A 16948-nucleotide genomic window follows, 5' to 3' on the forward strand; every position below is an offset into this window, starting at 1 on the left:
ACATTGTTCCTCAACACGCCAAAGCCCTACAGGGTGCGACATTACCTTAATAACTTTTAAATGCTTAACGAGCAGATTAATATGACTTTATGGCATCGCTTTCACGGTCATATCAATTTGGAATCAATGTCTTTGGAATTGGTGAAACCCTGGAGAGTTTTAATATGTGTCAGACAGTGAGAGTTCTGGTACATTGTGTAATAGTACAGGGTGGTGTAGATGTAAGTGGGCAAAACTCACACGAATGTCCTTCTCTGGCCAGCTCTGAAGTAGTGTGGAGATGTGGGAGCGGTCATGAATTGTAATAAATAAGCCCCTTGGAGAGAGATAAACAAAACATGGTCAATTGAATTGAGCTGTCCGTGTCGGCAAGTCTTTCCATTCATTTAATCAGATTACTAAAACATTTAAACAAACCAGTGGACATCTAAAATGATGAGGTAGAGTACATTGTATTATGTCCAGTGTAGATTCATTTTCCAGTTCCATTTGGAGCAATTCATGTACCAGCTTTAGGTAAATGTAATGAAAGGCGCATAGCTCCTGACTACAAAGAGGCTCATTCACAGATTTTCGGCATAGTCTCCCCTGGCATGTGACTCACAACCCTGTGTTACCCTTACATTTACTGTCAGCGTCAGTGTTGTTAAGAAAACTAAAAATATCAAAAATATATAAACGAGATAAAAAACAAACTTTGAAAATCTAACAAAAATAAGAAGTCGCCTTTGCAACTAACTGAAATACTAAAACTACTAAAACTGAAATAAAAATAAATAAAGCTAAATATAAATATAAAAAAACTAATAAAATGACAAAAACACATATTAAAATGAAAACTTAAAATATAAAAATAAAAGCCAAAAGCCGAAATATTAATACTTTAATAATATGTAAATAATAATAAAATAATAATGAAACTTGAAAACCTCTGAAACTTCTGAAACTATCTGCTGCTGTTGCTGAGCTACTATAAAAAAGTTGATTATATGTTATTTAATCCCATATTTCAGTGTGCTTGCTTTGCTTTAGTTCTGTACTCTTTATTATTTTTGCTTCCAAATCCAATCTATCAACCTCCCAGTGGAAGGTTCTATCACTCCCACGTTAACAATGAATGTTATTTTTTATAGGCACCCATTCCACCCATATCCTTCTTCAAAAAATTAAATCATCAGCTTCAATCCTGGGCTACTTCGACAAGAAACCTGAAACCAAAAAAGCTTCTCAAATGCACCTCCTGTTACCACTTGTGATTGAAGTTCAAGGGGAGGGTTACTGATTTTGTGTTTCAACAGACAGACTATGCTGTTTGAGCTAGTTAAACCACCCAGGATCAGTCTGGAAAGTCATGCTTGTTGAAAAAGGCGGAGACTCAAAACACCTTCGTATATTAGAGGCTATACTTGACTGATCAATGCCTAGAAAACAGATGAACAAACGCTCACTTTTGCACACACTCAGGGCATTTTCACACCTATAGATCATTTGTTTTGTTTCGAAACAGGGACTTAATTTGTTACAATGTTGCATTTTTTTTCTTGGTTCGGTTCGTTTTCACAAGGCAACCTTTCAAAGCGTACCAAAATGTGTTCACGCAAGTCACATGCAAGTACAACTGTCCTCTTCTTGGTCAGAGTTTCCTCTGCGTCATTCAAGATGATTGACAAGTTCGCTCCATGAGCTTATTGTGGCTTTATTTGTAACTGTCGAGACACACTCAAACACTATACGAATGTAGCCGTCATTCCCACTGTTAAATGATATACTACATTCTTAATAAGCAAATTCATAATAAGCAAATTCATGGATCAAATTCAAACACCCAGCGCTGTCTAGAGGTTAACAGTTTCAAGACACAGTACGAAACACTATCCGAATGTTATAATGCAGCTAGAGCAGGAATCAAGGCTTCATCGGGACAGCATTCTCGAACAGAGAAGAGCAATTACACAACATTTTAAGATGAAGAGGTGCTCTTTTGGTTTTCAACTGTGATAACTAATGTGCTCACTCGCAGAATCAGACACTACTGCTTTTTTTATAGCAAATTTCGGGTAAGGAATTATAATGCCATTTGGTCCAATGGGTCGGATTGCTTTCACACCTCAAGCGAACCACCCCACAGTTTTTTGGCAATAGGGCCGAGACCACTTTGTTCAGGCGGTCTCGGAGCGATTGATTTGGTGCGGATCCGTGCAAGATTGCTGTGTTCATATGTGTCCAAGCGAACCGAACCAAGGAAGAAAATGCACCAGGTTCCGAAACAAATGCTCAGGTGTGAAAGCACCCTGAGATATTCTGATCCATACATAGGCTACTTGCGTAGCTACTCAGGGCCTATTTACACCTGGTCACTACTGATCAGATAGCTATCTGATTTATCAAAAAGATTCCATTTACACTTGGTCACATAAATGTGTCTCCGCAAAACGGATATAAATCCGATCTTCAATTCCAGCGCTATATGCAGATTTAGGCTAATGGAGTTCCCGTCCCAGACAGCAACAGATATGAGCTGCATTTTACTGATCAACAGCTAATTACAAAATCAAAGACCACAATAGAAGAGAGCGCGGCAACAGCATTGGTAAGATCATTTAGTTAATGTACTTTTAATGATGATGACTGTGTATTGACAGCACCAAGATCTTCTAATCTCGGCGGTTTGTCACCGTTCGTCAATGTCAAAAAATGTAAGATGACCAATCAAATCAAAGTAGGCGGGTGTGAGCAGGACGAGGCCGAGGGACGTGAGAGCGGCGCGAGGCCGGTGGCGTGAGTGATAATGAACAACACCTGTGAGACGCACCGGTCTCGCATCTCTCACGGAGGAGCGGAAGCATAAAGGAGGAGCGACAACAGTGAAGATCGAGAGAGGAACAGGCCTGATTTTATGTTGTGTTTGTTCATGTTTTATGTGGCCAGCAGTCATCCGTGAGGGGATGCTGGCATATACTTTCATTTTGTATTTGTTTTTTTTATTATTAAAGTGTTGAATGTTCCGCCTCCTTCTTCCCATAACAACTGAACCCCGTTACATTGGTGCCGAAACCCGGGAAGAAGGAGGAACGCGCTGTCAAAGAGTCCTCGCCGCTGTGGGGAATCCGCGGTGCCATCGAGCATGATGGGCAGAGTCCGTCACCATGGACGCTCGAGGCGGTGCGCTGGAGTGAGTTGCCGAGGGGTAGGTTGAGCTGGCTGCCGGCCGCCTGGGTGCTGGAGGGGCGGCTGCCGTCCGTGAGGGAGCGGAGGAGCAGGGAACGGGGGATTCCTGCTGTTTGCCCGAACCCGGAGGAGCCGTCGCCGTCCACCAGGCGGCGGAGGAGTGTCAAGCCGTCCACCCGAGGGCTATCCAGCGCCACCGCCAGGCACTGCGGAGAAGATCGCCCAGCTGGTGGAGGACCAGATGGCAGCGCGTTGTGGGAAACGGACCAAGATTTTCTTTTCTCTCTCTCCCCTCTCTCGGATCTGTCGCTCGTCATGCTTCCGTCTCCGTTTCTCTCGCCTCGTCTGTCCATACCCCCCAGGGATCGCAGCCGCCGCGGGGGGGGGACGAGGGGGGGGACGGGGGACGGGGGACGGGGGACGGGGGGTGTGGCGATGTGGGTATGTGGCGAGCAGGACGAGGCCGAGGGACGTGAGAGCGGTGCGAGGCCGGTGGCGTGAGTGATAATGAGACGCACCGGTCTCGCATATCACACAGAGGAGCGGAAGCATAAAGGAGCGACGACAGTGAAGATCAAGAGAGGAACAGGCCTGATTTTACGTTGTGATTTTATGTTCTGTTTTGTGTGCCAGCAGTCGTCCGTGAGGGGCTGCAGGCTTATACTTTCATTTTGTATTTGTTTATTTATTATTAAACTTGTTGAACGTTCGCCAGTTCCCGCCTCCTTCCCATAACAACTGAACCCCGTTACAGCAGGCTTTATGTTCACAGAAGCAGCTGAGCGCAAATTCTAGCACAGCTCGACGCTTCAGTAAACGGTCATAAAGTCCGAAATAATATGTAAGTAGCTAAACTAAACATTTCATACTGTATTTGACAGTTCTTTTAGGATAGAAATTTTAAATGACCGACAAAAATAATCGGGCAAACTAATAAACTTTTGTATAATTTCGACATTTTAAATTGAAAATAGCCTAAGCCTATTTAATTTACGTGATTAATGTAATGTAATAAGTAACTTTCAATGTAAGGGGACAAGAAACATTAACAAAGCCATCATATTAAAGCCATCATATTAGGCATAAGATAAATAATGAATGTGTACATATTGTGAATGAATTTAATAAATGTATTTATTACCCTTACTGGTAACACTTTATAATAACTGCACACTTTTAATCATTAGTTAACCCTCTGGGGACCAAAAACGCACCCGTGCGTTTTGGCAGATTTTTTTCACATAGCAGAAAAATAGACTTAAACTACTCCATCATTTCTGGTCATACAGAGTTAAGACATATTAAAAAATAAACTGTTAAATGTCGACTTTTTTACGTGCCCACCTACAATCGAAATAAAATATTGTGCTTTTGTAAAATAAAGAAAATAAACAGGGTGTGCGTTCTGCTTCTCCGTGTCCGTGACCTTTTTTTCTGGAGCACGTCTCTAAACTTAAAAAAAAACCTCAGCTAATACTATTCACCCAGACATGAGCAATATATGTTTATGATCATTTAAGTTTGTACTTTTAAATGATCTAATTTAAAAATAAAATAAATATTCTCCGTTTATGTAATCTATATAAAAAGAGAGAGGTGTCTGCCGTTCTCATTATCGTTCTCGCATCTCATTATTCCGCTAATGTGACACGCCCACGGAGAGCGCGCGCTATTCAAACGCTAATGATTTGAAGCAACACATTGAGACGTGTAAACGCCCACATATCAACTCGGTAAACACACTATATTTAGTCAGATTAATGTACTGTCGTCTTGCGCGGCTGTGAGGAATAATCCTGGGACATTTACCTACCTCAGAACAAGTGCTGGTTTATTTTCACTTCGAGGAGCGAGCTGAACTGTAAGTGTTTTATTCTTGTGCTTTGTTCTAATCGCAATATATAATAACGTTAGTGTCTGTAAACGCAAAAATAGCCTACTGTTTAAATTTGAATCATGTTTCTGTGTGTGTGTGTGTGTGTGACTAGTTTTAAATAGATTATAAAGTTTTAACTCTAAAATAGACATCAAATAATCTTTTGTTAGCAGTTTTTGCTCATATGTTAAATATATAGTATGTTTTGTCAATAAACTAATCAACTAAGATGTTATAGGCTAGTGTTTGTTCCAATGCAATCTATATCAAAATAATGAATCCTTAACTTTGAAATATGTATGATAAAATGTATATGTCCTACTAAGACAGTTATGGAAAAAGACAATTTTCTTTTCAAGATGTTTCCAACTCTAACTTTGAACCAATTCTGTAGAATGGCCCATACAACCTATTTGAACAGGATTTGTTTCCAGGTATGACTAAAAATGTGCTTTTGACTTTCATTTATATTTTGATTTTATATATATATATATATATATATATATATATATATATATATATATATTAGTGCTGTCAAACGGTTAAAATATTTAATCGCGATTAATCGCATTAATGCCATAGTTAACTCGCGATTAATCGCAATTAATCGCACATTTTTATCTATTCTAAATGTCTCTTGATTTCTTTTTGTCCCATTATTTTTTTCTAATTTTAATGCTCTTATCAACATGGAAAAGTGGATTGGCTTGCTTTGTGCAAATGTTTTTTATTGAAAACAACATTGACATTACTGTGTTCAATTTCACACTAACATTTAGGGCTGCAACTAACGATTATTTTGATAATCGATTAATCGGACGATTATTTTTTTCGATTAATCGGATAAAAATTCAATTAGATTTTTTGTTTATTATGACTAAATAAAACCCAGTTACACTTTATTTTAAGGTGTCCTTGTTACAGTGTAATTATATATTTAAGTACAGAGCAATATTAAGTAACTACATGTACTTACTATAGGAATAGGGTAGGATTAGGTTGAGGGTTAGTTGCATGTAATTATGCATAATTTACTGTTATTACTACAGTAAGTACATGTAACATATGTAACAAGGACACCGTAAAATAAAGTGTTACCTAAAACCCTAAATTAGGATATTTATGTGTAAAAGTGTACTTTAAAAAGTGCAAAAGCCACACATTGAGTTTTACAAATATCAATATTTGCATTGTTTTTAATGATAATTGCTGATGGCAAGTTGACAACCATGATTAATGTAAAAAAAAAAAAAACATTTATCCAACATATTGTTTTAACACAATTTTTGTTAAAACAAATTTACAGACATGTTGTTCAGATGTGAAGATATAAACTAAAAACATCTCAAATATATAATTCATTTAATTTTTATTTAAAATTAATTGAATTATAAGGATAATTTGTAAAAATAAATATAGAAAGACCGAAAACAAGCGTGTGAACATAGAGCCGCAGTAGATCGCGTTTGAAAAACAATTAAAACTTAATAGTAGACAAATGCTATATAAAGAGAATGTAATGGAGGTACGCAGCAAGCTAACAGGCTTGATTAAAAAGACAGGAAAAATGATACATTAGTGCACAAACATTCGCTGAAAACCACAGCAGCAGTAAATTATTGTTTTTTAGTCACTGTACTCAGTGACTAAAAAACAATAATTTACTGCTGCTGTTATTAACTGCCTTTATATTTAGTGCTTCGCTTTGTAAAGACCGTTAATGTAATATTTCTGCGGTAGCACTATTTTAATCCATCACTTATGTTGCGAGCGAACTGATTGCGCAACCTGATGCTCGAGAAGCAAAATACAGACATCCCAAGTCTCCCGGAAGTTCTGGAAGTCACCCGCATATTGATAGCGGCTCGCAAATTAGTTCAAACTACCGGATTTGAGCGCGCAAGCAAGAGCGCGCATGCGAGACAGAAGAGACTGTGCTCCAAACCGTGTAGCGCGAGCGCGCGGCAGAGCAACGGAGGGAGAGAGACCTTGCGTGTGTGCCTCATGAAGCGCGTGTAAGACAGAGAGCATCCTGATTGGCCTGTTTCAACCAATCACCAGTAAACGCTCCCCGTGACGTAAGCAGACCAACTAATCGATAATGACATTCGTTGACAACGATTTTCATAATCGATTATTATCGATTTTATCGATTAGTTGTTGCAGCCCTACTAACATTCTCACTTGGAGCAAATAATCTTTCACACAATGTAACACTGTCCATCAATAAAAGGGTGAAAGAAATACTGACGAGGTACTGATATTGACGAGGGGGCGGAGAATTCGCATCAGCTGTGTGTGTGCTTGGCCATCAAGTTGTATTTCAGACTGGACGTGCTGCGATGACGATAGCTCAGTTCACAACGACAAAACACACAGATCACTTTGGTCTTGTCAGTCAATGGGATGGAACCATTTGGCAACTTTTTAAAAGTAAACTTTCAATTCAGAATCTTATTGGCATCCATTTCGGCGTCTCGCGCTCGTCATCCACTCAAAACGTAACGTTAACCAACTATTTGGTCGGCTCGCAACAAGTGTGTTTCAGGTCTAGCTAGATCCGGTGCTTTAAGACAGTTTTCAAAACTTTTTGGATGCCAAAACGTTTATTGGTCGCGCTGGTAATAGTCACAACGGCAAAAGTTGAACTATTTTGAATTTTGACCGCGGTGTGCGCGCCGCTGCTCTTGCGCTTTGGTTGACGAAGCAACAAAACGTCCTCGTGCGGCACAAGTCATTGAAATTAATGGGTTTCATAGCGCAGCGCTGCGCATGCCACGTCCGGTTGCAAAAGCATGTGAAAAAAACTACAAAGTTTGCTAGGCCAAAAAGACCGTTAATCGTGCGATAAAAAAATTAATCGTGTTAAAATGGGTTTGCGTTAACGCCGTTAATAACGCGTTTAACTGACAGCCCTAATATATATATATGTATATGTATGTATGTATGTATGTGTGTGTGTGTGTGTGTGTGTGTGTGTGTATTGTCCTTGCATTCTTTCTTGTGTGACACACCTGAATGAAAGGCTCATTAATATGCGGGTCGTCTTTGTCTTCTCAACCACCTAATTATTCACAATGGGGTTGGGCCGTTCACGCCCATTCGCATATTGCCTTGGATAACAAAAAAAATGTTTTTCACAATTTAAAAGAATCTATTGTGTTATGTGAATAATTAGACAGGATGATTTTCACATCATTTTGAAGCCAGAACTCGAAGCGACAACATCCATTAGTCAAAAGTCTTGTGAACACATATTTAGTATGTGTTTTGGGGTCTTATTTCAGCAACTTTCATTTTTATTTTTTTCAATAACCACGCATAAACATTATTCTCTTAAAAATACAAACATATACAATTATACATACATGTTGCTCACATATTATGGTAGCCCCATTTGTGCTATATAGAGTGAATTTACACCTTTGCCATTTACATGTTTATAAATAACTGAAAAAAGCACAAATGTCAGTGCATGTCAAAACATCCCAAGGGCCCCAAAAACACCTTGGTCCCCAGAGGGTTAAGCATTAGTAAACAGTTAATTCATACAGCTTTTAATGGTTTATTCTTGATTTATAAGTCTATAATGTGTTTAATAATTGTATTTTAATACTTTATTAATAATCAATTTATCATTTTTAAATGAAGTATTGCATTATTTACAAACCAGTTATTTAGGAGTTGTCAGTGGTTCATAAGATCCCTTAGAAAGTAAATGATTAATACATTATTTAAATGCACATTCATACATCTTATTTTTCAGACATGTAGTAATAGTTACTTAGTGTGTAATGCTTTATTAACATGTATTTCTACTGTAATTATTGTTAATTCAGGTAGTTATAAAGCATTTAGTAGTGGTCAGTTAACTATTTTTGTGAGCTCATCTAAAGTGAGGACTATTTATGCCCTATAAAGCATTTACAAAGGAGATTTAAAGGCTCAGTTATCTTCTAAACAGAAAAAGGAAATAAACACAACACAGTGATACAGAACATAGAAATATTTCAGATGTATGACTGTACATTTAAATAGTTTATTAATTATTTACTTTCACCTTCTAAGTGATCTTATGAACCACTGACAACTCCTAAATTACTGGTTTGTAAATAATGCAATATTTCATTTAGAAAATGATGAATTGATCATTAATAAAGTATGAAAATACAATTATTAAACACATTATAGATATGCTTATAAATCAAGAATAAAGCATTTATACCTGTATTTATAAACTGCTTATTGATGTCTATTAATGCTTTATAAATGATGCATTAACTCTTTACTAATGCTTAACTAACGATTAATAGCGTACAGTAATTATAAAGTGTTACCAACTTGGTTAAGAAAATGATTAATAAAACACATATAGGCTAAAGCCCCATGTTTACTCTCTTCACTGACACAGACGAAAATGAAAAGACAAAGTCAAAGCTTAGCTTTAGGGTGGGAAGAGACAGGGCAAGATAAGGAGACAGAGTGATGGAAATGAGGAGAGAGCAGGTATTAACAAATAATCCACTGCCCACTGACATGGTACTGACATGGTTTTAAAGCTATTTCTTATCCATTTTTTGGCCTTCAAACTTCTTGAAATGTACATATGTAGATCAGAGAAATACAATTTTTTATAGGGGGAGCCTGGCCCCCAACCCTCCAAACTAGCTCAAATTTGGGACCTTGGTGACTATAAAACCCTGCCAACGGCCCTGCTTGCAAAGATTCTCTCTGTAGCTCAATCTCTCTCTCGACCGCTCTTTTTCGCTTTTAAGTTTTTATTTTCTGGTCTCATGAGATCCACTGAGTGTAGCTGGATGAGCAGAACCCCTGGGACATCTTTCACATTGACCTCAAAAAATATCTCCAATACATACACCTACTGTAGATCTTTCTTCCTTCCACCTACGGCTTCATGGAAAACGTCCAATCTCTCAGTCAGCCTGAGTTCACAGAATCCATAAAAAACAGATCATTCTTACATCTGGAAGAATCTTGAAATTAGACTTCACCAGGTGGACTTGATCCAGTTCCAAGAAGCCTACAAATTGAGGCCATCTTGTGACAGGAAGACACCTCAGGCAATGACAGGAAATCTAAAGATGGGTATAACAAATTATATGACTCCAGGGTTACAGTTTAGACATCCTTTTATGCGTCAACAAGATGTTGCTAAATTCCAGTGCAGCGGAAAAGGCGCATAAGAGCTCTTCCTCAGTAGCTGAACTAAAGTCAAATGAAAAGCACACGCCTGGGAGCAGGGATCAGGCTCGAAACACAAACATAATTCAGACTCCATGCTCCTCTGACATAGAACTCTTTAAAAGTCATTCATCACAAGCACCATGGAAAAATAACCTCTGCAGCTTCAGTAAACAAACTTCAAAAAATCTAATAAATGAAAGAAATTTCAAGTACTGCAGTATTGTGAAAACCTCACTCGGAAGTGCCAGTTGGAAGTCTCACAACTGTCTACCACCATCTTCCTCTGAAACAAACAGGATCCAACAGTTAAAGGATGGTTAAAAGAATTTAAAAGGACCTAATGAGAATGTAAAATGTAATTTGAAGTTGTCAGGAGCCAAGTCGGTATATATTTAGTCTAAAATATTATACTGTACTACCGTTCAAAAGTTTGGGATCGGTAAGTATATGTTAATGTTTTTAAAGAAGCCTCTCACCAAAGCTGCATTTATTTGATAAATACAGTAAAAACTGTAATACTGGGAAATATTATTACAATTTAAAAAGAACTATTTACTATTGTAATGCATTTTAATTAGTAATTTATTCTTGTGATGGCAAAGCTGAATTTTCAACAACCAGTACTCCAGTCTTCAGTCTCACATGATCCTTTAGAAATCATTCAATGCTGATTTTGTATTATTATCAATGTTTAAAAAAAGTTGCCCTGCTTAATATCTTAGTGGATAACGTGATTTTTTTTCAGGGTTATTTGATGAATAGAAGGTTAAAAAGAACAGCATTTATTTGAAATAGAATTTTTTTCTAAGATTATAAATGTCTTTGCTGTCACGGTTAATCAATTTAATGCATCCTTGCTTGATAAATGTATTAACTTTAGTGTAAGTTAAAAAAATATAATACTATACTAAAAATGTATATCATAAAGCTTCTGGTGTTGCACAAGAAGTTAATCTCAATGTTACTAACATCCTGTCTACTAAGATGCCCTCCTCTGGTCATTTTTAAAGACATGTACTTTGCTGCCCATTATATTCCATAGTCCTGTGCATGTGATTTGGCGGTTGGTTGAAAGTATAAAAATGGCATCTAAAGGAGTGGATGCAAGTAAATGAATCTGTAAAATGTCAATTTTCCCCTTCGCCCCCAATGTATGATTCCAATTCTACTGGGAAATAAGCATAGTACTCATTAAAATTTTGCTTAGTTATGTCTAAAGTTCTTTCAAATTTGTTTAACATCATTGCAAATGATGTTATGATGCCTTGGAAACCTGTTTCTTCTCATAAACAGTTCAGACTAAAGTGTCCCAGGTTTTGACTGCTCTATGAAATTCTCCACAGTGACTCAAACTTATGCATGATGAGGGGAAAACCACAACAGATCTTTTAAACAGGTTTGAACCATACCCAGACAGCCTGGACAACTTTGACAACAGCCTGGACCCCCACATTATTTCTGACATAGTTCTGTCAAAAGTATGGGAACTTTGGTACCAAGTGGATACTGCAATTTAAAACATTTAACAATACCAGTATTTCTGTAGTAACAGTTACACTAAGCACCGGGAACTCGGTACCTGCTGACAGGCAGCTGCTTTCTTAGGCGCTCTGTGCATCAAGAGCATCAAAGGTTTCTATTTACATCATGTTTTGACTGTAGCCAATCACAGACATTTCTGTTGAGTGCATGAACGCAGTGGCCACTCAAAGATGTTTAAGTTAGTCAGCGCCGCATCCACTCAGTAATGCACAAAATGCTGTTTTTGTTCATCGAGAGCTCGTTGCATTGCAAGCTCATTGCAGTTTTGCACACTATTGGATACTTTCATAACCAACAGTTTTTCTGAATGGCTAAAACACTAAATCCCATTCTCTGAACCAAATTCTCAATAGCCTAAATCTACTATTTGCCTGCAGCACCCTCAGCAATACTTCATCCTGCTAACTTGTCAAGCAAGAACTCCAAATTGATTTTCTAAAAGTGTAACTCTGAGGAGAAACAATACACTATTAAATGAAAACCCTTTCAATCCTGAAACTAACCCATTATTGTGTTTACTAAAGTTATGGAATGCTTATCGGTAATCAGTATGTCATAATTTATGTATAACTTTGCGTAAGAAGCTTTCCAGGCATACTGTGACATTTCTGCAGCACTGGGATCAATCTAATTAAATTCATTTATTCACATGTGAATGTAAATAGCAGAATTATTCCCATGTATCTTAGCCATTTTTTTTTTTTTCAAATCGCAATCATCCTCATCAACAATTAATTACTGATTAAAAGGCCAGGAATTAGTTCAGGAATCTCTTTTCATTTAAACATTATAATAAGAACTTCCAAAATTAATTAATGAATCCCATGGAGGTCCTCTGGGTAAAAAAAAATAATATATATATATTACAGAAAAAGAAACATGTGATGAAAAGGGACAGCAATAAGAATGAGACATAAGATTAAATTATGTGGCTAAATTTGACCAATTTCTGGCACCAAAAAAACACTGATTATACAATTCTTTCAGATTGTGATTTCTTGACACGGACTCCTTCCAAATCCTGATCTATGAGTTAATAACAGGATAGAAAGTTCATGTGAGTGGAAAGAAATGGAGAGGAGAGGAGAGGAGAGGAGAGGAGAGGAGAGGAGAGGAGAGGAGAGGAGAGGAGAGGAGAGGAGAGGAGAGGAGAGGAGAGGAGAGGAGAGGAGAGGAGAGGAGAGGAGAGGAGAGGAGAGGAGAGGAGAGGAGAGGAGAGGAGAGGAGAGGAGAGGCAATAATCTCAGTTGATTACTATGCACAGCAATGGGCACCTGGTATTAGAAAAAAAGGGAAGGGCAGATTTAGTTTCCACCTTTATAAACCGCCTGTGATATTTACAGAGTTGGCAAATGGAAATATGTCCAGAGCAAGCGGTATAAAATTAAAGTTCTGTAGACATCAACTTGCTTCAAACGTCATTGTGGGGACATGATCCACTAACAATAAAACAAGAGAGCCTAAATCTGTGAGAGCACTGTGTGGGAGTGTGCAAGGGCGTGCGTGTGCTCTGAGGGATGGAAAAGTGCTTGGCTTGAACGAAATGGAGGGACTCAGATGAAAAACTAAGAATCAGCTGGACAAACACACCAACCATTCTTTCCAATTCCCTCTCCTCTGCTCTGTGCGGGCCACTAGCAGCAACAATAGACTCCTCTCCACCCAGCTGCCGACGGCAGCCAAACTTTCCTCAATTCCAGTAAGAGGAGAGCATTGCATGAGAGGTTCATTTTTCTGAACCCACCACCCTTTTCCATACAGCTTTTGCAAAGTGCAAAGCCATTTCAGATCCTGAAATCTGAGATTTATAATCCCAGACCATCATCTTCAGACCCCGAGTGCCAGTCTGAGGTTTGCGTCACCCTCATTATGATCAGTCCAGGCATGGCTGAGAGCTCTTATATGAAAAATGACAGTTAGAAAGGAATAAAAACAATGATTGAAGTTGGTGTAGATGGTATAGCCTTCCTCCTTCAATAAAGTGTGGTGCAAATCATCTGCATTTGAATGTCTGTGGGTCAGAGTGGGCTGACCGTCTGTATTTGTCGGAGTCATAGACAGTTCCTCTACTCGGCATTCAGACAGCCTGAAGAGTGAAATTACCCAACCTTACATAACAGTCACACACACACACACACACACACACACACACACACACACACACACACACACACACACACACACACACACACACACACACACACACACACACACACACACACACACACACACACACACACACACACACACACACACACACACACACACACACACACACACACACACACACACACACACACACACACACACACACACACACACACACACACACACACACACACACACACAATGCTAATGGAACAAGGCAACAAGCCCTCTGCAGTCAAAGAAAAAAGGACAGATAAAATTACAACCATGCTCCATTTTTTCCATCAATTACTTTCCAGTAATTGTTGCGTTTTTGTGTGACGTTGGCTATTAAACAACTGACATGCTTAAAACGCTAAATCAAATAGAGCATATGGCTCATTGTGCTAAATACTGACTGCTACTCTACAGCAAAAGCCAAAACTGAACTAACATCCCATATGAAAATAGTATTATTTGTGTCTGACCACACAGAGACTCTTTTAAGGAAAGTTAATTCAGAGAGCCTTGGAAATGAAATAAAAGGCAAAGTTATAGCATTATTAAATATTGCTTGTGTGACTTTGATTTATGGATTGTTCAGATTTGGTATATTTTATAGATGACTGTGGATTGCATTTTCTACAACCATGTAAAATATAACAGTGTCTTGTGGGACGAATGTACACAAATCACTGTTAATGCTATCCGCGTGTCTCATCGGACCCCATTCTAACAGAAGATTAATGTTTCACGTACAGCAGTAAAATAAGCATGATTTGATGATTTAGTGGAAAACATACACCACACTTAAAACAGCTGGCGGCTGAATTAAGATTATCTAACCTCTCACTCTTACAAAGATACTAAAATAAAAAAACTAATTAATAACATAGCATGATGATGAAGAGCAGCCATCAAAAAAAGCATGGACTTTCCCCAGTTTTTTAACTCAGTTGACAAAAAACATACTTTACCATCATCATCAATTATATCACCTATCCCGCAGAGCTCAAAGTTCCTGTAAATTTGTGAGGTGCAAGCAAATGTATTGAATGACATCCAATAATATTCCATAAAAGCTGTGACCAATGAAACGAAACATCACCATCACTTAGTCACATAAGTGGATAAATCCTTAAATTAAAAAGGGAAATTTGATGAAAAAAGCTTGAATTGTTCATGACATATTTACTTAAGTAAAGCTTTTTTTCCCCAAACAAATAATACAATATATTCCAAAGCCTCCTCTGTTGACTGTGGGTGTGCTGCACCCACGGTGCCCATTGAATCTCTGCTATAGCTATGATTACTGCCAATTTTCCCCTCATCCAAATCATCTTGAACAGCTGCATCTGTGTTTATGTGTCTAATGAGAACGAATCCTCAAAGAAAAGGTCTATTCAAACAGCATACCATGGGCAAGGTGCACTGCATATAGAAAGGATTTCATAATCCCAGTAAAGCATCACAAAAATATTCTTAAAAACCATTTTAAACATCAACCATATGCATAATACGCCATATGCAGGCAAATTATCCAGTTAGTTTGGACTTTGCTAGCACGGCATGCCCAGGAAAGAGCTGTGGTCCATGACGTTTGTTAACTTTCACATCTCTTCAAAATGTTGACGCTATGTAGATGCGAGCAAAAAATAAGTCTGGCACCAAAGTTTTAATGATAATAAACTCCCACATATCCGAATTATATGCACAAATGGAGAGATGAATTGACGCAGAAGGGTGTCAATTCAAAAGTGTTTTTTGTGTTTTTGTTTTTTTTCTCCAGTCATGCAATTTCATTTTTGCTGCAATGCCTGTCAGGCTTTGTGAGTCCTCATTAAATGTGATTAACATCCTGAGATACAGTAGTAGGCCTATATTCAGAGCTTTTGCACACTCTTTCTACAGTAATGGAGTGATGTGCAACCTTTTGATAAAACCCAAAGACTAAGGGCACATTCAGGAAACATAAATGCTTTAATAATGTCTCATAAAATGTAACATGTTTTTAAGGCCACAAGTCCTATGTGGTGTTCACAATAAAACAGTTTTGGGTTCTATCCATATTGGTCATAAAATAAATCGAAATTTGAATTTAAAATGTCCTGTTACACATAATTATTTTAGCTATGCATCATATCAACAGTTCTGCTAAATAGAAAATGAGCAACTTTCCCACAGTTTTAAGGAGGACAAAATTACCCACAGGCTTATTTATTTAACTAAATCACTTTTAAAGTCTCTTCAGGCTGAGATTCTGTTTTCCCCACAGGAGTTGTTGCACTTATTGCAGCTGATAAAATAATAAGGCACTAAAATTAAATGTAGAAGCGTTAGCGCAGTGACCCGTTGGACGGGGCCTTTTTTAAATATGCCACCACACAGAGTTATAAAATGCTGCAATAGTGTTTGACACAGCAATAGAGCCTGCAAAAAAAGGTTCTTTCCTCCCCTTGAGAAAATCACAGCACTCTGCATAGTGTTTCACAAGCCCTTATTAAACACACTCTGGCATCTTCAATTCATTCCCAAACTATTAAAAGCTTTCTTTACGGTCAGGCCAAAGATTTTGTGCTGTGACTTCCCTACTTCACTTCATTTCATTTCAGAGAAACAGTACAGGCAGGCCAAAGTCTGGAGCTTGACTTAGTATTTAACTTAATCTAAAGAGAGTTTCTTCTGCTTGCGAGAAATTAATTCATTATTGTATGACTTTCTTCTGTTGAACTCAAAAGGGGACATTTTTAATAAAATACTGGTTGTTTTTTTCTCTCCATGTAATGGACCCTAAAAGTATCATAAAAGTATTACAACAACAACAAGTGCACCTGAGTGTCACGCAGTGAATGCAGCAAAAATGAAAATAAATGGTTGGATCTATTCACAAGCAGTTTCTTTAAAGTCCCCATGAAATCAAAATGGAAGTTTTTTTGGCTTTAGTATGAATATGCAAAATCAACTCAAAGTCCAACTCAAACTAAACTCAAACATCGATAAAACGTGACACTGAGACTTAAAGAACTACTT

The 16948-nt window shown here is 37.9% G+C and overlaps 1 protein-coding gene across 1 annotated transcript in view; it reads right to left on the reverse strand.

Annotated features, from left to right (window-relative positions):
* Positions 1–16948, reverse strand: part of me1 (malic enzyme 1, NADP(+)-dependent, cytosolic) — a 118120-nt gene that overhangs the window by 34551 nt on the left and 66621 nt on the right. Inside the window, exon 4 of the mRNA XM_056258514.1 lies at positions 241–316. Coding sequence (XP_056114489.1) covers positions 241–316 — 76 coding nt within the window. The remainder of the gene's footprint in view (positions 1–240; positions 317–16948) is intronic.

This window comes from Rhinichthys klamathensis, unplaced genomic scaffold, assembly GCF_029890125.1.
Source record: "Rhinichthys klamathensis goyatoka isolate OS25496 unplaced genomic scaffold, OSU_Roscu_1.1 h1tg000152l_1, whole genome shotgun sequence".
NCBI classification, from domain to species: domain Eukaryota; kingdom Metazoa; phylum Chordata; class Actinopteri; order Cypriniformes; family Leuciscidae; genus Rhinichthys; species Rhinichthys klamathensis.